Below are 25,930 nucleotides of genomic sequence, written 5' to 3'. Positions count from 1 at the left end.
AATGGTAAAAGACATCCTCCTGAATTTAAAAGAATTCTCAAAACAGAAAATACTTGCTTTGAGTAACCTATCTTATTCACATCAATAAAGGCAAACTCATATGACAAAGATGACACAACTTCTAAGTGTCATAGCAGTATTACTATTCAAACTGTGGTGATGTCGTTGAAGGTTATGGCAGAGGCCAGGTTAATATTGCTAATAGTTTTAAAAATCAATTAATTACCTAAGAGAGGGGAAGAGACATTGTATTCTGAAAATCTGCATACATCTTTTGAGAGAAGAAAAAAAAAAAACATGTGATTCATCAGAGAAATCATTACAAGGAACCTCTTCTTTATCACTACTGTGAATGCAGAAGAGAATATTTTCTTCTATTTGTTAACATCTTGATTAAAATTACAATAAACATCTGCAACACGGCATTCCTTCAGAAATCCACAGTCTGAACTGGAAATCAGGTGCCCATATCCCAAAAAACTTTCCAAGCAGTTACATCAAAAATAAAGATCACCATAATTTAAGGACTACCCTCCACTTCTTATTTTTCGGGACAGAGGTTTGACCTGCAGCATCCTGCTCCATATGAATAAGATACAGACTTGCATAAGCACAAGCTACTTCTTCCAGTAGCAATGATGTATATGTAGAGGTACACTTATTTCCTTGCTATAGCTCATTAAAGGATGAAATCATCCCAGCCTTGGTCCCAGTGCAAAGGCCAATATGAACGGAAATCAATTTCAGTGCGCTGCATATTAAAGGCCATTTAATGCTGCATGTTGAAGCACCAAAATACTTTTTTCTTTATTATATATTATACATGTAATACATATAAGTGAAGCTTATCAGTGCTGCCTTAAGTACCCATAGACATTCCAAAGCCTAGATAGCCTGTTTCTCTCCCTCCTAAATCAACCATAACTTCCCTCTCTAGCCCCCCAAAAAACCCAAAGCTCTTATTTTCTCTTGGTTTGCAAACAAATCTGGTGTTGTCTTGGATGACACAAAAAGAATATGCTAAAAGGTATTAGAGTGTAAGTTGTCTTATCCTAAAATACTTCCAGTGTAGCTATTCAGAAAAATTTTCAAGGTCAACAGGGATGCAATTTAATATGCTGTTATGTGGAGGTTTAACACTGATACTGCTTCTAACTGTTCAGTGAATCACTTCAGTTTGTGTCTTGGGAACATGAGACTACCCTGCTAACAAAGTGAAGTCATTACTATCTTTACTAAAGTAACATGTAATTTTCTACTGCTTCAACAAAGAAATAGCATTCAAGTAATTTCTTTTAAAAGTTACTTTTTATAAGAACTTCTAGGCTTCATGGATTTTTTTTTTTAAATCATTTGTTTCTTCATGTCTCTTAATAACTTAGTTCCAAGTCTAAAAATAAATTGAAAAAAAATGAAGCAATACCAGACATGATTTGAAAAAATTGCCATGTCTTCTGAAGAAAGAAATATTTGTATGATTTCCATAAATTTACATGATATCATTACGGCTTAAGACATGATTCAACATTTGTTGAGTTTCAGAAGGATTTGTCCTTTTTATCCTAAAGTTCTGTTTGCAATCATTCCTATCATTTTCAGTACTGCACTTGTATTTGAAGATAAATGATTTTCAATCAACAAAAAAATAATAAGGTAATAAAAGATCAACCAGTTTTCAAATAAAAAGCCTCCGAAGTCAAGACTTTCAGAACTAACATACTGTTCAACCATATCTCTTCTGTGTATACACATTATAATATTCTTCAATTACATATAGTTGCAATGCCAAGTCTGTATTTAGCCAAGTGCTGGCTTCAGTTTAGCAAAATTTTTCAACATGCAAATTAATGGGAAGTGTAGAATTGGACATTTTTTCAAATGTTATCCTGGATGAAGACAAATAATCGGTGTTTCTCCTCAGCTTCCTTGTTTAGCAGAAACCCTTTGTCATTACAGAAGAGCCATCAGAGCACTGTCTCCACACACAGTTGTCTCACTGAACAGTCATGTGTCTTGACCTTTTTTTAAGCCATAGACAAAGATACACGAGCTCTTAATTTAAAAATACCATTAATACACAACTATGGAAGGCATTTCAGAAGGTACCTCAACAGCATAAAGCCGAAGTCTAAATCACATGCACCAAGATACGAGTATTAAAACTCCCTGAGCAGTCCTGGCAATCCTCACGTAGAATATTGCAGGAAAAAAGAGCTACACAACCTATTTCATGACACCTCATTGTTGTGATAAAGAACAAACATATTTCATATGGCAAATGTAAGAACATGTCTGTTGCTTAAGAACTATTGTCCAAAAAGCACATTTGTTGCCCAGTGTGCAGTAAGTCGATGGTCACACACTCAGGAGAAGTATTGCTAATTTATTTCAGGGTTGTGCAAGCCTGGGTGCTCAGTGGTATCTCACAAAGCAAGCTCACCAGGCTTTCCATGATATATTTATACACAAAACTTGCAGAGTTTGTAATTTTCCAAGTCCATCCTCTCCACGACAATTGGTTAGTAATTTAAATATAATTAAAATACTGTTGACACAGTACTTCTACTACTACATATGCTTAGGGGAAGGGTCTTCTCATGGGCAAGGGTCATCTTGACCTGGAGGTATAATTTTCAGTATTATAATGAGGATAGTCCAGCTACACATACACAGACCTTGAGTTTACTTGCCAAATTGGCATATGTACCCTCTTCAAGGTCTAACTGGTCTAGGATGTCCTTGCTCAAAGAAGGCTATCTACTTGTTCCTCTGATTAGGGACGCCTTTGGCTTTAACATATCAAAGAACATCTTTCTTCGCCTAGCCATAATGTTGCTACATTGTTCTAAAATTTTAATATTTGACAGTGTCACTGCCAAAACTCAAACTCTCTCCATCGCCTTTGGCAGATAAGAATAATATTAATGTCACCAAATAAATTTCTAATATTAATGTGTAAGAAATAAAGAAAGAATGTCCATTATGTATTTTCAGTCAACAGGTTTGCACTGTGCTAGGTCAGGAGGTTTGTTAAAAAATAAAATAGCAAAAGATATACATAGATTCTCTTCAGGCCTAAGCACTCTAGAGAATGGTAATAAACAAGAAAGGATATCATTGACTTCCACTCTTGAAACTACTGAAGGAGGGAAACTTTTTCAGAGTACTTGTCATGAAACTACAATATCAATATCCATAAAAATGCCTCCAAAGATGGAAACAGAGCACTGACATGATATATCCTACATTGCTTTCCTCCAGAAATACACAATATAATGTGTGTGTCTTTCTGAGGCTGGCTTGATCTACTCCACTGATTCACTCTCCTTATAATAAAACAAGAAAATGAAAATCAGGGCTACTTGTGCCTTACTTGAAACGAGCAATCTTCAGTGCCCATTTCTACTGACCCATGTAGAAGGAGATAATTAATATTTCTCTTACTAACAAACATTCTGCATGTGGATTTTCTCTGGAAAGCAAATATATAAAAAAGGATGATGTCCTTCTCAAGAAATGCAATCCTGTTCATGCATGCAATCCTAGACAACTGAATGATCCAAGCAAAAATGCTCAGGGTTACTCATTCTTGTTAGCCAGGTCTCTTACAGCCTCATGAGCAAGTATTAGCTTATACACTTATCATGTATCATATATCCTTCCTAAACACTACAGCCCCAGCATTGACAATGATGTAATGAGAACACAGTTACTAAAAGTATTATCAGCAGTATGCCTAAGAGAAAAAGTTTTTCTGACTCTCAGAAGACAAGTTACATTTACACAGCTAGAACCTAGAAGAAAAAAAAACAGTTTGGAGGGGTTTTTTTCATTATTTGTTAGACATATTTGATCTTGAATTTTGAAAGTCATATCCGTGACACCTTTTCCAATTTCAAGACAGGAACACCTGAAAAGTGAGTTTATGAAATATATTTTTTTTCAGTAAATTAAGTCTGTAAAATAAAATTTAAGTCATTCTACATCGTTCTGCAGAGTGCCTTCTTCTAAAACAACGAGGGGATACTGAATTTAAAATAAAATATATAATGTAGGCTGAACTTCAATTTTCCCTAGAAGTTTCAAGTTTCACAATTTTTTCTTTCCTACAGGACAAAACAGCAAAGCCAGCTAAATACATCTAGAGGTTCTGGTTTGTTTCTCTCTTTATAGAACAGGTTTTTTTCAGTGCTATGAGAGGGACTATCATCCAGCTGTAACAGGACAATGCCTATAATTCTGAGTTATTTCAACTATGAGAAACTCATTATCATGGCAGCACTTGTCAGTCTCAGAATTAGGTCATGAGGGGAAGAGTTCTACATTTCTTCACTGGGAATACAAGCTCTTCTCAGAAAACAGCAGAGCCCCTTGTTTTAATCACAGCCTTGAACTAAAAACTGTTTACTCTTCAGTCCATCCTAGTAATGACTTTCACTTTGCTATTGGTCTGCCAACTCTTATAGGGCTCTACAGACAAGAGAGATACAGTATAACTACAAAAGCTTTGCTTATATTCTGCTGTATTAAGGCCTCCTTGTTAAGTTGGTCAGTTGCTTGGGGTTTTTTCCCAAAGAAAGAAAAAAAAGGTTTAAAAATCTTCCCTGCGATTAACAAAAACACCAAAATATTATTAGTTTAAGGCTTTGACTCATTTTTAGCTAAGATGGCAGAAGTTACCACCTTCAAACACCTGCTCTGTCCTTCAATAAGACGTGTTCTTCTGCACCAAGGAAGACTGACTAGACAATGTCTGTGTTGTTGCAGTTCACAGTCTGATATACTTAATATTTGCTTAAATAGTGGCAGATCAGGAACAGCTAAACCTTACACAAATCACAACCCTAACTCAAAAGATCTCAAGTTTCCTGGGTTCCCATCCTATCCAAAAAAAGTCAAAGTATATGCTTTTAGAGAAACCTTTACCAAGGCCTACAGTTCTGCATACTGTGAATTACTGCTTTTGGATATTCTGCAAATGCTTGGTTCGTTAGAATACACATTACTGAATAGGTTTTAACTTTCTCCCCCCATCATTTTTAACATTAGAAAAATATTTTACAAAATTCAGTGCTTTATGAAATTGCAGAAGCTTTGAAAGATAACTGTAAAAAAACAAACTAAACACACCAGTCTAATAATTCACCTAGCAAAAACACTGTTATACAAGAATAAAAAAAATAAAGGTTTGTGGTTTTCTTCATTATAACCAGTGTAAATATTCCCCAAATCAAAATACTGTCTTCTAAGCTACAAGGATTTTAGATTACAAATATTTTCTAATATCTAATTTGCTGACAATAATAGGGTTGAATGGTAGTCTAGGGGTCTGTAAATATTAAAGACAGAAAATTCCACCAAAAATAAATCTTTACACAGTCAGTTAAAAACCAGTACAGAATGCCAAGACCAAGTTACTCATGAGGGAAAATGGCCACAGGATTTATCTGAGCTCCTAGTTCTGTGCCAGAGGCAGGAAACATTAGCCTGGGCTGGCACAGGAGAGAGAATCTCAGTTTCAAGTTCTAAACGGGATTACCTACAAAAGCTGAGTAAGCCACCAAGTTACCTCTGCTTCCATCTCTCCTTTCTTAAAATGGAGGTAATACTATCACACTTAATGCAGAAATAAATCTCTTGTCATCAGACCTCAAATCATTGCTAGATTTTCTACAGCATATTTGGATTTGCATTTAAATGCATTTAAAGACAAGGTTTGAATTTGGCTCTGAATTTTCTAACTCCCTGGTGTTAAAGTTGAATCTTAATACTAATTTAATATAGCAAGTTGCAGATTGGAGCAAGGTGCCATATGTCTGTTTTTCTCAGTCAAATGTGAGAACCGAGGAAGTTCTTTTTCCTCTCTGACTTAGCACTTACTGTTATGGATTAACAGATGCCTTTGTAGAGAGAATGGGGTTCGGAACAAAGCTTTGCATTCCTCACACTGGAATGGTCTCTCTTCAGAATGGGTCTGCAGATGAAAGACAACATGTCAGAGGAAAGGCTCAGGGAAATCAATTAGCTATCATTTCAGTAATTATAGCTAATTTTCTGGACTGGATTCAGGAGGGGATATCATAGTAATTTGAAACATCAGGGGATGAGGAATTAAAACAATCGTTCTGCCATTATCCAGAATCCTGAAAGTCAGCATAGCAGCTACTGAATAAACATACCTTCCCAGTCCTCAGAAGTGTTACATGGGGTGTGCGTGTAAACAGAAACAAAAATATCAGATAACCAGGAAAAAATAGTACAAGCTCAGCTGCATTGCTTTATTAGTACTAACACTGTCCGTAAGTACTTACTAATATGAATAAATGCTTTAAAATTAAACACATGTACACAAACCTGTTTTCCTCAGTTAAGTTTGAAAGTAAACCAGATCCGATTATCTCAAGATGGTATCTAAAATTTGGCAAAGAAAATTTCTCAGATCATGAGACTAGCCTTATATATCCTTGTTTCAGTTTCTTGCATTGAGAGGAAAAAAAAAAACCAAAAAACAAAAAACAACAAAACCACAAACATAGAAGCATCAGTACGGAGATCTTTGTTTGCTGTTGAAAAATACGTCACAGCTGAGAAACAGCCTCTAAGCCATGAATAAAATAAAAAGCTAAGCTTGGATGAATCTCTCAAACTGCAGAGTTGCTGAAGCTAATTTCTCCTCTGGAGCTTGGGAAACATCCAGTTTCATTCTACTTGTGTAAATTTCAAAGCACTTTACCTGTTTCCCAGTGTTATTAAGTGCTGTCCCACTGTAGACAGTAAATTAATCCATACAATTTATTACCTACCCAATTTCCTACTATTTTTGAAAGGTAAGCAAGTTTTTAAAGCATCAGTGTCTGAACACTGTATTAGCCCACAAGGACCTTAAGTAGAATCTGCAATGCCAAGAGGAAAAGGGGATGGACAGTTAATTTTTTTATAATATGCACTACATTAGGTAAATGAGTTAATTTTGTAGACTAAGGGTAAGTATGAGCATAGTCCATATTTATATAATCTATTTCTGCTATTCATAATACCATACGACATTTATAGCTATCCCTTAAGCTACAGAGAAAGAATGGGACTGTGGGGAGTCAGCATAATTATTCAGATGTAGACTGAGGGCCTTGAACCTAGATTGATTTTAACACAAATGTCCTCTTGCATACACAACAGTACCAAAACATTAGAGTACTTGCAATGGTATACAGAGGCTCTGGATTCAAAGTCAATTCCTTGACATCAGCCTATGACATTTAAAGCAAAAAGGTAATTGGAGCACCATCAGATGTGTGGAATAATATCACACGTTGCATAAAATCTGCTGAATGTTTCAGTCCAGCTTCTACAGGTTTACATCACAGTTTGCATTAGTTGACACCCTGCTTGGCAGTCTCAGCAGTCAGGCCAAGGATTGACAGGACATGAAGAGACTGAACTACCTTCTCACCTCAATAGGTGGTTCCTCCAGAACAGGGTTGAGACATATTGACGAGACACTGTGGGGAAGCTCGCAGTGCTGCTGTCTGTGCTGTACCTGTTCTGTGGATAAATAGAAGGGTTCAGTCTCTAGGGCTGTCAATCTGGCACCTTTCACGAGCGCAAAATTCATGTTGCTTATTTTTAAAATGTCCTGTTTTAGAACACTCACCACTTGAGTGGTAGTTCTGAAGAGCACAGTGATTTGTACAGAATTCCTTCTTAGCATCTCCTTGACAGTTCTCCTCGTCTTTTGATCAAAATACAACTATTCATCTGCACATCTTAACTTCACTACAAAGAAAAACACCTAACTGGACATACCCACATGCAAAGGTACACAGATCTGCCCTTTTGTGAATGGTCCAGAAACAAGCTATATCTATTACAAAAAGCCATGCAAATCTTAATGAGGAGAGGTATCCCCTCATACAAGCATATTAGTACTAATACTGTCCTTTTTTGTCCTGTTGATGTCTTCCTTTCAGTCAAGGGACAGGCATACAATCAAAGCAACTGATGATGGGCTCTTATGGAATATTTCATGGCTGCCTTTCCTACCATAGCATTTGTGGACACTTAAATCCAGCCCAAGGCTACTTGTTCCCAAAAGAGAAACTGAGGGAATACAGTTGCTTGAATTTATTATGCTCCCTGGGACCAAATAACCCTGGATTAACCATAAAACCTTTAAAATCCTGTCTGCTGACCTATTTCTGCTCACTGTCATATCCTCATATTTTATTCTCTGAGCTCATTCTCTGTGCATAGCAACAAAGGAGCAGATGTAACAAAAACTTAGTTTTCTCCTGTATGTAAGTAATCTGAATTGTATTGCACAGAACATGCACCTTCATCCAATCTAACCTGGATGAAAGGTGACTACTTTTATCTGCAGCACAATTCAATACTACATTTGCCTCCTAATTTCAGATATTATTCTCTTCCCTTGTTACAAAAATGGAACCATATTCTTCATATGATCACTTAGTCATATAGTCTGAGCTTTTTCAGAAGACATCTGAGCTAGTTGCACATCATATAACACTTCCCAGTGCTGACATCTCCAAGCAAGTGACAAATCAAGCTTGCTCATGCATCTACACAGAGCAGCACAGTACTCGTATGCAGAAGCAGCACATCAGAGAGGTACCACAGGAAGACTAACAGTTCCTGCCTCTCAGATCTGTAGCTGTAAGGGTGTAATGAGTGCTGGTAGGGTTCACATCACAATGCTCCTCTCAACAGAGCAGATACATTCTCAACAACTCCACTGTCTATCTCACAGTGAAATCCCATGAAATGTGAGGAACTAATCTCCTTCTGCACCTTTGAAATGACCCAACGTTCACTCACATCTGAAAGATGTTTAAAAGCACATGTGTGGGAGCTATTTTTATTCTGGTATTTCCAACACAAAACCAAATTAAATAACCCCCATAAAGGAATCACAGAAACAACAGCAACACCAGGTTTCCATCTAAAATGTAAAACAATAATTCAAAGGCACAAAATTCTTATTAAAAACTATCTAGGCTCAGTTGTAAAACCCAAAAAGTTTTTTCAAGCATGTTGCTATCAAATTTGAAAGCATGTTTTATGTTAAATATTGTTGATTTAAGTGTTTTAAACTACTATACACATCATTCCTACTGCACAATTCTAAGCTCCCTGCTACTAGCACAGTAACTGCATCCTGGAACTCAACATCACTGTGAAATTATTCAGAGTCCAACTTTGTTTCCTTCAAAAGAAAATAAAATCTTAAAGGAATGCGTACCTAAAGAATAATTAAAAACCCAAGCTGAAAAAATACATAAGTATGAAACACAATAAAGATTTAAATTTCCACTGTTAGTAGATCGACATTCCTGTGAACAAGCAAAAGAACTATTGTCCTTTTCCCCTAATAGTAGTGCAGCCCTCTGAAATCATAGCACAGCTACTCTTGCATCCCAAACTACCATCCTTGACTTACACCTTACAATTGGTTCTGTGTATACACACCCATACTCCCATCTACTACCTCTCCTTGTTTACTCGATGGAGAGAGGCATGTCTAAAAAAGCAATTCAGGACGTCTATGTCAGTCTCCTGTCTCTCATGCTCATCTCTTCATTTAACAAGTGAAATTAGAGACCTCAATGTGGATGGACGAATATTCACAGCTGTTTGGGTAAACTTTATGTAAAAACAGGAATAAGTTTCTTTCATTATAGGACAAGGTTGACTTACAGACAGTACTATGGGCAAACCGGTTCAGGAAAAAAGTATTCCAACACATTTTAAGGAATTCTGTCAAAATTAGGTACTTACTAAATCTGTCTAAATTTTAATATTTTTCCCATTAAGAATTGCTTCTAATCCTTGCTTATGCTAATGGTGCTGCTGCTTTAAACACAGAATTGGGTCAAAGCGTTTATACATTCATACTTAATCCTGAAGTCCATTTTCAGCCCAAACTCCCTACCAGTCATGAACTGCAAATTAACATAGGGAAGCACGTAAAAAGTATTCATTTAAGATACAGAAGTATCTTTCCAGACAGTATTTCATACATTTTCCTTAGATTATATCCAATTTGTGAGATTCTGCCTCATTTTCTTAATATAGTCTAAAACATAAGATACAATCACAGCATATATGGAAATTAATCTTGTCCTTCAGCAGGCTTCTGCATGCTTTCTGTTTTAGACAGTCATCACCATTTCATCCTGTGAGAGGCATTATTATTACCCTTACATGATTTATGGCTGAAAGTGCAAGAGATGGTGCAAAGATCCTGTGCCAAATTCCCAGATGGCATATAAGCCAAGCTACGAAAGACTTGTAAGTATGGGTATATCAGTTTCATCAAAAGGGGAAAAAAAAGGGGTAGTATTTAAAAAATGTAAAGAAAAAAAAGAAGAACGAACAAACGGTTCCAAATACTGGGCACAAAACCAAACAGGTAATTTTTTTTTTTCTTTGTTTCTTTTTTACAGTCTTATAATTGTGAAACAGCAGTCATGAATATAGCCTTGCCATTAAAGATGTAACCCCAGGTTAAAAATAATGACAGGCATTACAGAAATTAGGCCAAGCAGATTTGAGCTTAAATCAACAGAAGCACAGCACCCCTTCATAAGCCTATTTTCCAGGTAATATTTCTTCTAATGTTGTTTTAATGTGTGAACACTACCCAGTGCAAATCCAATATAGTTTGAAAGCATCTGCTGCTAAGTCCGTCAATGACTGCAACAGGACTACACTTAGTTTTATTCAAATATGGTATTCTTTTAAAAACAAAAAAAAAAAAGAAGATATTTTAGATCAGTTGTATTTTTAACTTGATAGCTTAATATTAAAAAAAAAAAACAAAACATAGCATCAAAAAAATCAAAAGTGAAAATAGGAATTTATTCAATGCTTTTAATCAAGCAACTGTGATTTCCTTCTGCTTATTTCACTTTTTTTAAAAAAAAAAAAAAAAAACTAGAATTCATTTAGTATTTTGAGATTTTGGATATAACAAAGAACACTAAAAAAATACATTATTCAATATTTTAATCCCATGTTTATAAGCATGCCAGAGCTTAATGATGAACCACTTGAAAGAAAAAAATCTGCAAATCTGAGGCTGGCAGACCTGTAAACAACAACAGCAGAGTGCTTTACCTTCTTGTGATTCTTGTAAACATTTCTGTGGGCAAATCCCTTTCCACAAAGCTTGCATTTATAAGGTTTATCTTCACTGTGTATTATTTTGTGTGCAGTCACTTGATCAAGTCGTTTGAAGGACTTATTGCAAACCTCGCAGGTGTAGGGGCGTTTTTCTGCAGAAAATGAGTGGGGGACATTTAATCTCCTGTTTATACAGGGGGAGAAGATGAAAGGCAGAGACAGTCATCTCCTCAGAGAGATTTTTGCAATTAAGTCAACCCAATTAAGATTAAACCAATTAGAAAGACATCTAATGCCCTTTATGTTAGACAGTTAAGTCACTTCACAAAAGATGAGCCATGGTGTATCTCAAGAAATTGGCACATTCTTTGCAATAATCATTGCTAAAACTAAATTCTGATTAATTAGCTTAAATCAAAAGAGAATGACTTCAAAGAGGAAAGCTCTGTTTCCAGATTACAAATGTGAAAGAGGGCATGACAATTTAAATGTTTTAAAACTTAATTAACAATATACATATTAGCTTCCAAAACCAAAAGTTCCTATGCAGAAAGCCTTTATTCTTCAACTGGTGACTGCAACTTAACTACATTAATGCTCATCCAGAAGTGTAAAAAGAAAGAAAGGAGCCTCTGAGATATAGATTATGTTACAAGAAATGAGCTTTTGGTGTGGACTGGTACCAAGAAAACAGTTTAATTATAAGCCCGTGCAGCTGTAAAAACCTGCAATCTTTAAATGCTAATGTATTTGACAGAACAATGCTTGCATTTCCATTGTGTTGGTTAATGTTTCTAATCACTGGTGAAAGACACAGAAACGATAAGATTGCAGTGATCAGAAATCCTGACAGAGTCAATTTGTGTCATACGGCCAAACCTACGGACAGGCCACTCCCGGCTCACAGTGACCTGTTCTGGCAGAGGACAGGCACAATGAAACATTTGTGTGTGGTCTATGAAACAGTGCGGAGTATGAGCTGCTTTCCTCTGACTGAAACTACATGCACATGGGTCCACTAATACTTATATACATGAATGAATGTTCCCCTTTTTAATCACAGATCTCTGTTTGGCAGCATACTTCAGTTCTCATCCCCTTCTCTTCACCATGAAATTTCAAGCACCAGTTCTTCACCTCCTCTACAAGCCAAATAGCCATCTTTTGCCCCATCCCAGCTAACTGACATCATCTACCCCAGCTAGCATGAAAAAAATAGCTTGACAAAGCAGCAATAAGACAACTATAGCATTACACTTGAATTTTTGAAAGGCTTAGGAAAGGGTAGCTTAGATGGTTTCCTTGGAACCTGAGATTTGCTTGAACAGCTCAGGACAACACAGAATTCATCAAACCTTCTATAAGAAAATAATTCACGTAAAATTCAATATACATTAAATACATATACACAGGTTTGTGTTATTTTTGTACGTTACCTGAATGAGTTATCATATGGCGTTTTAGCTGGTTAGCCGAAATAAATTTCTTGTCACATTCCTGACACTCAAAGATCTCATGGACCTGAAAAATGAGTGTTTAATGATAATTAAATATGTGTCTCAAACAAGATCACACATCTCACATATACAGAAATTGTCTAACAGACCGTAACTATTTCTTAGCCAGTAGATATACTAATACTCATGAATATTCTGTGATTTCCCCCTTGCTACTCCCTTGGTGAACAACAGTATCGCTCAAAAAATAAATATTCATAATTGCAAACAAAAATTTATCACTAAAACTATAATTAGAAACACAGGTTACGCAAATTTGCAATATCAGACTCATTTAAAATATAATTATTGTGAAAGCATTAAAAAAATAGATGCAGAATACCTTTTCAGAACATTTCCCACTAGTCAACAAAACGTAAGTAAAAATAACACAATAACTACTTCAAAACTGCTCTAAGAATTTTAAAAAACAAGTACTATCAAACTCTTTCAGGACTGTTTCTCTTAAGAGCTTTTGAAGGCAAGAGAGTGGAGAGGCAGCAGTGTCTCAAACTGGAAATGCAGTAAGCTGCAGGATTTTCAACATCACAGCACATATCATCAAGGACTAAATGTTAGAAAAATAGAAGAAGCAGTTGAGAGCTACAACTTCTGATAATCAATTAAAAAATCCTGTGTTATTTATCATTCCCCAAAATTACAACACATACATAGTTCCCCACCCATCAAGATTAGCATTCACCTTCCATTCTGTATTACATTTGCTGCCGGCAGCCTCCCCTCAATCTAGAAACACTGCAACTGAACATACATTTCAGCTTTTTGGAACTGCAGCCTTAGATAGCAAAACTTCCAGGCAGAGATAACATTTCATTAAACTTTTTTTGAAAACTTTCTGTAGGAGAATCTAGCAGCTAAAAATAATAAGTATCAACATTTCAACACAATACGCTAATGAAAAACATTTGGGGACAGCACAGTAAAGAAGTTGAACTAAGGCTTCCACTTAAAACAAAAACCAAATAAAACAAGAAAAAAAAAAAGGTATTTTCCATAAGTATTCTGCCTCACCATGTTTTTATGATGCTACTCACAAACTAACTTCAGAGCAAATTAAATGTTTTAATAAACTGAAGAGGAGTTATGCCATTTCCTACAGTCTCTGCAAACTTGAATAGTTTGGCCAGTGATGCTTAATGAAATGCTCAGACAGAATCAGGTAGCAAACTCAAAGATCATTCATTCTAAATACTCTGTTTACCCAGCTTTATTTCAGATTAACTTCTCTTACATGCACACACAAGCTACTACTCTACCCTTTCCCAAAAGATGTAAACTTTTCCTTAGATTGTTGACTGAAGTTTACATAATTCTGTAACCAAGTGCTACCAGGACACACACACCCCACACTCCCCACACACCACACACCCCACACTCCCCCCCCGACATAATTATGTGAAATAACTTGTAAGGAATTCTTAAACATAATGTTTAATACATCAGAACCTAGATTGTGCTTTAACACTATACAAACGTCTGATTTCAACTTATGAGCATTGTTTAATAAACAGTCTCACTGAATGCATTTGCATCAAAACAAAGACTTCCGTGCATGTGCATTAAAAAGCTACAGCTACCAAATATATATTCTGTAGCTGATACTCTTTAATCAATTCTTTAGAGAAGAATCAGACCCAGACTCGTGTGCACGTGCATTAAATAGCTGTAGCTATCATATATTCTATAGCTGGCACTCTTTAATCAGTTCTTTAGAAAGTGCACAATTACATGGTAAAACAACAGTAATAAAATATAGCAAACACTTTTATTAATAATAATATTCAAACAGATATTCATTTTAAGAAAATTTGACAAGTAACATGATCTATGAGTGTACAGGCTTCAATACCATAGACAAGTGCTCATGCAATGATTTATTCACATAACAAAATTAGTCTTATTAGGGGGCTGTAACAGCTATCAATATAAACCTCTGTTACATTAAAGTTAGAACACACAATTGTTTCACAGGCATTTGAAGAGCTACACCTTCAGGTAACAACTTGCTAAGTGCTATACAAAACAGCAAGCATCTGAACAAGATTAATATACGCTCAGATAAATATACTCCTTCACTTACAAGACTAACCTTAAAATTTTCCTGAGAACTACTGAAAATCAAACATTCATTCAAAAGAGTTTCAGGGGTGAAACTGAGCTAAAACTCTGAAGATACAAGTAATTCATGCTCAGCTTTTCCAAAACCTAATTTGAATTTTAATCCACCACTCCAAGAACTGGGCGAGCCTCTCTCTCTGTTGGAGGGCAGTGCTTTGAGAGAGCAAGGATATGAGAATATTGCATCCAGTTGAATTCATTAAATGTTATTAACAATTTTAAAGTGATGTTCAAAATTAGGTTTCCTCTACTTTTCTATGGGTTTCACAGTGATTGTGAAAAGTAAAGATTGCACAGTGGAAGAAAATGCCCAGCATTCAACAAAAAAGGCAGGAAAAAAAACCCAACACAGATGCTTGGAACTGGTAGATAATAAAGGCGGGGGGGAAATCACAGATGATGTTTAAGAGTAACTCTCCTCACCATAATTTTGCAGGAAGTCCAGCTCTACAACAAAGAAAGTATCAAGGATTTTTCATAAACAATAGAACACTCTCAATCTCTTAGAACAATGAGTAGGATTCTTCTTGGTTCTGTCATTTTCTCTCTGGCAGACTGTGCTACAGCATGCCTCTTAATGGAATCTTACAGATTGTTGTAAGAAATCTGCTAAGAAAAAACAGAAGGGCAACAGCACAAACTAGTCTTACCCATGAAGCACAATCCTGCATTTCATACAGGCATTTGTTTTATGACCTTTTCCAAAGTCAAAAAAGCTTTACCACCTTACACTCCAAGGTGTTCTTAATATTCTTTCTTAACAGGAGAATTTACTACTCTACCATTGAAAACACCTGCCTACAACAAGAGTCAGAAACTCACCCCACAGCTGTACAGCCAGAGACATACCCCCGCCACCAGCCTGCCTACAAGTACTGGAATAGTAGCACTATCAATTCTAACTGCATCATCCTGGGAAAAGAAACCAGCAGCACTGGGATTTGTTAGAATTTTTCTTCCCTTTCCACTTACAGAACAGCAGAGCCACAGTGGATAGGCCTGGCAACCTGTGCTATTCACATATATATGATCACTTTTACGTTTCTGTGAGAAATTCAAATCCAAAACATTAGATACTTATATTCAGAGGTACAAAAGGATCCCTTCAAGAAGAATCTGCATCAATGAAGACAACACTCTCCTTGATTACTCATTATTATCATTGCTGAATGGTTGAATTTTGCATTTTACTTAAACTTTAGAACATAGTATCAGAATATAATTCAGATGGTGTTTCATTTGCTCTGGCAGTAGACATTACAAACCTGCAGAAAGCAGATTTACAAACCTCTACATTCTATTACCTAGTCTTCTATAAGCTGCTGTACAGGATTTCCTGAGTTGTGGTTATTGGGATTTTATTTTTTTTTATACTACCATATAACTCAACAGCCCAATTCATGGACTACTATAAATATCAGATAGAAGGATGTCACTTATGATTTGAGGATAAGACAAAAGAGAACAAGGGGATATAGACAGAATGGAAAACAGAAAGATTTGCAGGAAGTCCAGCTCCCTACAAAAAGCAGTAATACCAGCGGACCAACATCGTAACTGTTGTTAATGTTTTGCAGGCATCACACAGGAGCAGGGTTGTATTATGGTAAGTAGTTTAGGAAATCAAATGTAAAATAAAAAAAAAATGTAGATGAGACTATTCTGGGTAGGACTGTAATCACAAAGGAAGACAAGATCAGAATCCAAAATGATTTCCACACTGAATGAATCTCCAAAACAGTCAATATTTAGGAAGGAGAAATCAAATGCACAAACGTTACATGACCAACAGTTTACATTGCACCACTACAGAAAACATTAATGAATTCCAAACAAAATATGAATAATGAGATTCATCCTGTTAGTAAGCACTGTCATTCTGAGATGTATTAATAGACATATTCTCTGTATTAATCAACTCAGGACAGTCATTCCATTATACTTGGCACTACCAAGGGCTCAATTAAGCATCACTGCTTCTTCTTTAGGCAGATGACTTCAAGAAGCATACAGGTGAAAAGGAGAGACTCCACAGGAAGAGAAAGCTTACTAAAAGAAAAAGTAGTTTGGAAAAACAGATGCATGAAGAACAGTTGATATAACTGTTCGTACAGCCTAGCAAATGTAGTTCATAACAACCTTGCAATATGCTAATTGTTACAAAGAAGACAGTTGTGAATTTTTCTTGGCATCCACTTGGATATGTCAAAGACCAATTAACTCAATTTGCAGTAAAGAAGATTTAAGTAGGATTTCAGAAAAGACAAACACTGGACTGACGAACACATTCAAAAAAGTGGATGGCACTACAGCTGAAAGTCACAATACAAAGAGACACCTATGGAGGTGGTAGAACTTTCTTTAACAGAGCTTTTCAGATGATGACACAGTGCATATCTATGACGATTTAGGTACCAGCTTACTCCCCTTTGAAAAATAGCATTGACTAGAAAACCTCCTAAATGTCTTCCCTACATTTCCTTGAGCTTCTTGAGATAAATTAATAACGAAACAAAACAAAAATGTCATTCCACCAAAAACTAGCATAATACAAGCAACAGTCTGCAAATCAAGTAGGTAAGACTAAAGGACAGAAGATGATGACAGCAAAATTTAATTGTGCATGGCTAAGGACTTACCTTTAGACATTTAAGGCACAAGCTATCCACAAGACACACAAAACTAAAAATGTGATTAAATCAAAGAGGACATGAAAGCTACAGATCTGAATGACCATGTCCTTCAGAGAGTAGACAGATCTCTTAATCTGCCCTACAGCCACCCTCTTTACCTTCTTTCTCTGCATTTGTCAGACTTCTCTCTTTCTGTTTGGGCTTATTTTCTGTTATCTGCTATACTTTACCTTTCTATTCTTATTCCTTTACATTGACAGGAAATCGGTAGGGGGGAAAAAAAAAATCTCTTTTCTTCCTTGTTTCACCTATTATTTTCCTACTGGTTTTATTGCCTGTCTAAATACTTCTGGCAATTTTTGGATCCCGCCCAGCTTCTTACAAAAGCAAATTAATTGAAGCAAACAGAAGTCATGACTCCTACATGTAGTCTCCTTCACTATCTGATGTAGATCTGATCCAGAATATCTATTTTCTGGATGTCTTAAAAGAGGAGCCAATCAAGAAGAAGAAATAAAGTTTTATGCACAAAATCTTCATGGTGATTCTTCAGATGAGTAAGTGCTTGACTAATCTACTATCCGTGCTACTTGAAAAGCTTGTTGGTGTGTGTCACTAGTTAATTATGTTAGCTAGTGTATCTACAGAGGATTACAACTATCAAAACAAAACAAACATTTTAATAAAATGGACACACTAACCCTGATATTTTTCATTTTCAGGGCCAACATAAGATGAACTGATGTGTAAAAATCGTGATTATATGTGGCAAGGCATACCACGATTTGGTCTGAGGAGTAACCAAGTATAGCCCCGTTAGACAAGAAATGCAGAGCATATTAATACAAGCAAGGAGAAAAACAAATGAAAAAGGAGGGGGCCCACCATTTCCTTTGTAACAGCATATTTTAATTGATATAATCTATATCCTCAATGGATTCAGGTTATAACCAGGGCATTATTAGAGACTTACAGTTAATCTGATAAACAGTACAATGTAGCTTTTTGTAAAAACAGAATCTCCCGGGTTTTAGTGATTTATCAAATTAATCTTGCAGGGACTTCCTTTGGGTATAATGGATTCAGAATTTCATATTCACAGTCCATCTGTATTTCTATATGAACCCTCTTATTTCTAATAAATGGTTTTCAAACTGTTAACCCTTTCTGTTCTAGATAGAAAATACTATATGCATAAACAAAAGAAAACGTTAAAAACCTGGTTTTGAGGAAGAAAATTTTTTACTACTGCATTAACTAAATTACAAATAACACACTTACTAGTACGTCACAAAGTAATAAGAATGACTGATTGTATTTTATACAAAAACTGAAGGCTCATTAACCTATTTTATGGTCTGTATGGATCCTATAATTACGTAACGTACTTCTACATTTAACAGTGTTTAAGAATGGTGAAGAACAGCAGGAAACTTTGATTTAATGCTGGAATGCATAAATGATACAAGCACAAACATCTTTGTATTTGGTAAAAGATGCATTAAAACTTTAGGAAGATTTTTGGTTTAACCAACTGTGATAACAGAAATAAATACCCACAATAATATATATCGATTTTGTAACCATGAAAGATTACCCAAAGGTTTGCATACCATCAGCTCTCAAGTGACCCAAGCACCACAGTCTCACATCTTAGGGAAATCAAAGCCTGCTGTGGGTTAGCCTTCATCTTACTGACCTTTCGATGCTCTTGGAGATTTGTTGCTGAGGAACATTTCTTGTTGCACACTGAACACATCAGCTTCTTCCTAGAATTTCCTGAAACAGAAACAAAATACCACCAATATTTTAAAAAGGAAGTGCTAAGAAAGAATCTAAATATTTCCACTGAGTCTGTGACTTTTCACAGGTCATTTGACTGACATAAGATTTCTACATTTGTATCCCATCTTCAAAGTGTTCTATATCAGGAGATCTCTGTGGGTGTCCAACAAACCAGTTACTGATGGAATGTAAATCAAGAAAACTAGAACAATAAAGACAAAACCCCTTCAAATAGATGTTACACACATCATCAATCCAATATCAAGAGCACAATTCACAACTAAGAGAACTCACTCAGATATATCTGAACAGCTGATTTCTTCCAGAAGTCAATAAAGGAGTTTGTGCAGCAATGACAGAAAAGATTCCAAACCGAAATCAAAACCACTATTTCCCATTTTTCTTTATTGAGAAAGCACTAAGCTTTCTATTATATAGAAATATATCTCATTAATGATCTTTAACTGAGCAAGACAGGGAAGTTGTATTAGCACCGGATCGTGAGTTTGAACTCATCTAAAATCTATATTACAAAAGAAGCTACAGGTCAGCTACCAGATATATTTTCTTTCCCTTTTCACACTTGCTTTAAAAAGTGACAGAGCATTTAATTGGGTTTATCTGTTATTGATCTTTTGAAATTAATTTTAGTAAGCCACAAACCTATTTTATTACAAGACAAAGCCACCACAAACCTAATTCTTTGTTTGTAATTACATGCCCATGCAAAATATTTTCTAACTTATGTAAAAAATGTTCATATTACATTGAACACCAAAAAGAACATACACAGAACGCAAGAGGAGGGGAGTACTGCTTAGTCAAGCACAGACAAAGTATGGGTCGTAAATGAACTCATTAGATGGCTTCCAACTCAATTTTTCAGACTTTCAGCATCCTGTATCTTTCCTGCTCTTGCTGTACTGAAGAATTCATATTATGTTGATTGTTCATATTACAATGTACCCTGTCAATCAACTGGTTCGATACTGAAGTTTGTAGTATAAAAAAGTACTTCATCTTACATATGTGTTCGCTGTCATACAACTTAAAAGTATTTCTATATACTGATATACACATAAATACAGACATACACTTCGTAACTCAATTTACAAGAACACTAATGAGACCTTTTCAGAGGAAAGAAAGGTGATAGTTAATATCTGTTCATAGCTTTGCATAACAGGCCACAAACATAACAATCCTTTCTAATTTCCCTTGCCTCCAGGTAACACAAAGCAGGAAGGAACTCAACAAGTGTCCCTCAACAGTAGTAGGTTATTTTCCTTCCCGCACTGACACCAGTTGTGATTTCTATGACTCCCAAGTGGTAAAACAAAAGCATTGCTTATTGTGGAGGCAGAGCAAAAGTATCCTCCAGGCGTCTGCTCTCAGTCATGTCTGTAGTGATCATTCAAGAGAATTGTGGAATTTGTATACTACCACATAACTGACCAAAACTAAACCTGAACATAACAATGCTCATGGATGAAAAAAAAAAAAAAAATCTGAGACCAAAAAAGGGAGATATTATTTTATAAAAATGGTTATGGAAGGGTTTCTGTACGCTGTAAGAGTTTGGCAGAAGAAAGACATTTCATGTAATGAAAATCTTACAAAGCATCTCAGTGCTGTCATCAACTAAAGACTGTTTTCTTTGCACTCTGGTATTCTGCTGACCCCACACATACTGATCTTCCATTGATATTGAGAGGGGACATGCAGAGAGAGCAGAATGCCAGCACTGAGATCTGCATTGTGGACCCAAGAGCAGTATTTGCCCTTTCATGAAAACAGAGTGAAATTTGATTGAAAACTATTGATTCACAGTGCACAGATATAAAAACACTAGGGCCTAACTGGACTAGTGGATTGTCTGGTCTGGCTTCCTGCACAACAGTGGCTATAGAATTTTATGCAATACCCTCATCAAGCCTAATCGTTTGTGAAGCATGTCTTCCAGAAAGACAACCCATTGTGTCCTGAAAATACCAAAGGATCAAGAACTCACCACTTCCTGTAGCAGTTTGTGCCAGTGGTTGATTCCTCACTACTGAAATGTTTTGCTTTATCTATTATTTGCCTAGTTTAAAGTTCCCCAGATTCCTATTACATTTGCTGCAGTAGACTAACGATTCATCTGGTATACAGTAATTTCTCCCTGGGGGGAGGAAGAATAGTTACTCTTGCAATTAGTTACTACTTAATTTTCTTTTTGATACAAATGAATCCATTAAAAAAGAAACCAAAGACAATTTTACTCTGATTTGCAAGTTTAAGGCTAGGAACATGTTAGAAAGTTTTTTTCCAAAGAAACATAAAACTTTTTCTTACCACTGTGAACATTTTCTTTATGTTTTTTCAGGGCATCCTTACTCTTAAACCTCTTCCCGCAGCTATCTGCCTTGCATATGAATCTGGCATCCCCTCTGCATGCCTCCTTGTGCTGTTCATAACTATATGGGACAACCAGTAAAAAAGAACAACAACAAAACAAACAAAAAAAAAAGCAACACATAAATCAGTATCTACATAAAGCAGACACACAGCAAGTACTCTGAGCTTAACGCATGCTGCACTGTAGAGTTCTAAGGCCACCTCATGCATTACTTACAGCAAATAGGAATGAAAGCATTTGACTTCTTTCACTGTTAGGATTCACATAAACTAACAAGCTTGAAAGCTAACATGCAAAGGGAGGCCAGCAATGATATGACAGCAGTCCAGTAACTCAGACACAAAACCTCGATTCTGAGCTGAAGGAAGTATTGCAAACAGAGCACTGAAAACTTCTTGAAGAGTCTCCTGGGCTGATATTCTCCGTGCACTGAAGAACACTGAAAAAAAAAAAAAAAAAAGGGCAACATTCTACAACTTACACAGGCTTGCAGTAGCTAAAAACATATATACAGCTCTAGAAATCTTTAAGTAGGTGAGAAATCCATTTCATATGAAATCCCCTGGAATTTAGTGGGACAATTCAAATACATAAACAGCAAGAGTCAGGATATTTACTTAACTAGTTATACAACATAAATCCAACTTCCACCATTGACTAGAAGGAACAATTCTAAATTCATGAGAAAATATTGAACTGCCCCCACCAAATATTTCTCTGCTATATAATTTTATTTATTTCCATAAAAGAACACAAACTTCATATAGAAATGCCGGTTCTAGGAGTGCACACATTATTCAGATGTAAGAAAGATCAACTTATTACGCGAGCAACCTTAAGTGCATTCTATGCAATATGAGTCTGTTTCTTTCCAAAACGAGAGTTAGATTAAATTACTATCTATAAACACTTAAGCATCTAATGTTCTATCTGTAATTAAATGTAAAATAAAAAGTAATATCTATTTCATTGCACACAAAAAATACATGAACAACAACAGACAGTTGTGGTTTTGTACAAAAGTATAATTGTAAGGTATATGACTTTAGTGACAAAACTGAGTATTTACACCATCAAGGACAGTAAAGATGTGCTCTGAAGTCTCATGTCTCATGTTTCTATTTGTGAGGCTTTTTCCATCGCCCAATTATTTCATTAAGAAAACATGAAGCACTGGTTTTCCTTCTTTTTGTCCTTTCACATCACCATTTACTTTCTTCTAAATCTTACTTTAGTTCTGTAACAACATCCTCAGTATACAAACTGCATCTCCTAAACTACTAAATAGTCCACTGATGGAGATCAACAGTTTTGTACAGAAGAGCAGCTCTGACCTGGTCTATAGTGTATGATTTTAAAACATAAAAAATTAGCAACATTTTTATGACACAAATTGAAGTCTCCAACAAATACAAGAAATTAACATATTGTAAAACTAATGTAAAGGGTAAGGGTAGACATACATAAGCATAAAAATTAAAGCTTAAATTGTGATTAAGCCAAGAGAAATAAATGATTGAATGAAATTGATTTACATGATCCCTGAAAAAACACTCCTGTTTCTACTCACTGTCTTTGTAGAGCTTGTTTAACAGGGAATTTCTTTCCACAGTTTCGGCACTTAAATTCCTTTTCCTCACTGGGTTTTTGGTGCAAAGTCTGAAGATGTTCAGCTAGAATCTCCTGGCTAGCAAAACTGGATTCACAGTTTGGGCATGCATGGTCCTCTTTACAGGTGAGGGAATCTGCATGATTGGAGGCAACACCAGTAAAGGAATAGTTTTCAGGGAATATTTTGGTTGTATTAAGAGGGACTCTGTCAAAAACAGATTATGCAAAATGGCATCACAAAATTCACAGAAGACATTGTCTCTGAATGGATTATAGACAGCCTATCTTGACTGGATTACCATGAGCATTATTGAAAATGGCTACAAAGAATTAAATTGGGTGTAATTTAGGCTATTAGCCTGGATTAGTCATCCGGATTGTCTCTATTTTAAAAAAAATGCCAAGAATTCACCAGACAGCTCAGGTCACCTACCTTTTCTTAGAAATACTACATTAGGATTGGCCAAACAGTTTTATGAAAAGGTTTATTTCTCTCCCATCTAACTAAGAGGGAAACTACTCCTCCTAGAGCAAAAACTTAGCTTTCATAAGACTATGTGTCAGGTGAAAACAAGTCCATCTTTAGTTCAAAAATTAATGGTAACTTCTCATGATATCGTCTCACTCATTCACAGGACTGGCTGCTTCTTGGTATGCAAAGGAAAGAACCTCAGCTCAAACCAAAATAATGAGATAAAAATCATACAAGATCTCAGACTAAACCTGGTGAGCCTTCCAGTTCCCCAGTCCTATACAGTTAATGTTCTCTTTCTCCTTTGTTACTACAATTAAGCTCTCAAATTAACCTATTTTTTTACATATTGCTCACCTGCAAGTTTTTCACCAGCTGGTTGCACTTCTTTATTGTTGCCATTGTCTTCATCTTCCTGGATAACAGTTACTTCTTCTTCTTCTTCCTCCTCCTCTTCTTCCATGTCACTGTCCAAGTACCCAATCAGAAGCTCTGTGTCTGTTTCAATATCCTCCACAGCCAGATAGAAAATATTTTCCCCTTCCTGTTGCAAGCAGTAAGTAGAAGTAATGACTAATTATGTCAGAAAAAGTAAAATCTAGAGACAAGTATGGAACCCTGAACTAATATCAGCCCTCAACTATGGAAGGGTTGGCTCCATTCTTCAGGGAGCACAATGCTAGAACAGCCTTTCTAACAATTCTTTCCCAATGTGGCTGCATGGATAAAGTGCCCTTGTATTCTGGCATTCTGGAAACATTCCCCTACCTAACCTTTGAGGCTTTTCCAATATGCACTGTAGCCTAGACCAAGGAGAAGGTGTTGTTAAAGTCCCTCCTCTCCTGGCACAATTTGCCTGACCAGAACTTCAGAGTTAGAAAATGAAACATTTGAGTATTGGAAAAATAACATTTAAATAAGCAATACAGCTTTAGCTCTGTCCCCTGTTGGCTGCGTGAATTATGACCCAGCTTTCAGTAGCATGCTCATAGTGTTATTTTCTCTCTCTCTCTCAAAGATTCCCAGCCTTCTTCATGGACAGGTTTTCAACCCTGGTCAGTTATCTTCACTATCAAGTTAGCAGGCACATCTGTAAAATGCACTTTAGAACACTAGATCAAAACCCTCTGATGGTTTAAATCAGTGTACATACACAGATCCACAGAAGGCAAATGATCCAGTCCAGTTTCTGCATAAGAGGACAAAATACATAAAAACAAGCTCCAAAACTGTCTCTATCGTGAATAAACAAGCTTCCAAATATATACATGAACTAAATTTTGGTCTTTGACAATATTTAATTAAAGTTACCAAGGTTGGCATGTGGCAAGGGGATGTGGGTGAGGAGGAGGCGAGGAAGGGGATCTATAGCAAAACATGCTGTCTCCTAAACTGATATACAGAGCTGCTTTTTTTTTTGCCATATGTGAACTAACTGCTTTAGGTACTACCCAAAGCGTCAAAGGAGACTCACTTTTGTGCAATGAAAACTTCAAAATTCTATCATAAATCTTAAAGCTTATCTGATTAACATCCATTCTAAGTTAATTGAAGCTTCTTTAAACTACATCTAGCCATATATTTTGTAACAAGCTTCCTAGCACAAGGACAAGATAATGATTTTAAATTTTTATAATATACTAAGATTAATTTAAACCGTCAACAGGGATGTAGTATTCCTCAAGCTTTAGGAGGTCTGTTATATATTACACAAGATACTGTCACACAGAAGCAAAAGCTATTCAATTCAATAGACTTGATACAGCTGCTGCTTTCAAGGGCACCAATTTTCCATCCTTATCTCAACAGAAGCATTTGAAAACAAAAACAAATTACGCATTATTTTTTCAAGATATATTCTGCAGTCCAGATGTCTATTAGCATGGGACCCTAACTTCTACATACATCTAGAAGTTGCTGTTTTCCAAAAGACTCCTAAATTGCAGAGACCTTTAATTTACTACAGTCTAAACTCAAAACAAATCATGTACTGAAACTCTTGACGTGAGGAAAAGTAAAGGCCTTTCTACACTCAGTCTCTACTTAGAGAGCATATAATCACTGGGGTGAGCCTCCAATACACCACCGTTTAGGACAACTTCATTCTAAAAGCAAAACAACTTTATAAATGGAAGCACATACCTATTACAGGCTTGCCAGAAAAAGATATAACAATAAATAAATAAAACATGGATCCCAGCCAAAAATAAAGTCAGAAACTTACTCAATTAAAGAACCAAATTGTAAGCCTTTT

General features: G+C 35.9%; 1 protein-coding gene across 5 annotated transcripts in view; it reads right to left on the bottom strand.

The window, feature by feature from the left end:
• The window catches only part of PRDM5 (PR/SET domain 5), an 87,475-nt gene that overhangs the window by 37,374 nt on the left and 24,171 nt on the right, over nt 1–25,930 (bottom strand). The window contains exons 4-13 of one of the 5 annotated variants that reach the window (XM_042796517.1): nt 24,034–24,220; nt 23,164–23,338; nt 21,940–22,032; nt 21,530–21,651; nt 19,110–19,189; nt 12,579–12,663; nt 11,137–11,294; nt 7,451–7,537; nt 5,881–5,974; nt 227–271 (exon numbers count right to left, since the gene is read on the bottom strand). In XM_042796517.1, the coding sequence (XP_042652451.1) occupies nt 227–271; nt 5,881–5,974; nt 7,451–7,537; nt 11,137–11,294; nt 12,579–12,663; nt 19,110–19,189; nt 21,530–21,651; nt 21,940–22,032; nt 23,164–23,338; nt 24,034–24,220 (1,126 nt within the window). Of the gene's footprint in view, nt 1–226; nt 272–5,880; nt 5,975–7,450; nt 7,543–11,136; nt 11,295–12,578; nt 12,664–19,109; nt 19,190–21,529; nt 21,652–21,939; nt 22,033–23,163; nt 23,339–24,033; nt 24,221–25,930 lie in introns of all 5 variants that reach the window. The other 4 variants (XM_042796518.1, XM_042796519.1, XM_042796520.1 and 1 more) reach the window with 4 other exon arrangements.

The sequence above is a fragment of the Tyto alba genome, unplaced genomic scaffold (genome assembly GCF_018691265.1).
Source record: "Tyto alba isolate M040663 unplaced genomic scaffold, T.alba_DEE_v4.0 Super-Scaffold_23, whole genome shotgun sequence".
Taxonomy (NCBI): Eukaryota; Metazoa; Chordata; class Aves; order Strigiformes; family Tytonidae; genus Tyto; species Tyto alba.
The sequence above is the reverse complement of the archived record's forward strand: the minus strand, read 5'-3'. Positions and strand labels throughout refer to the sequence as shown.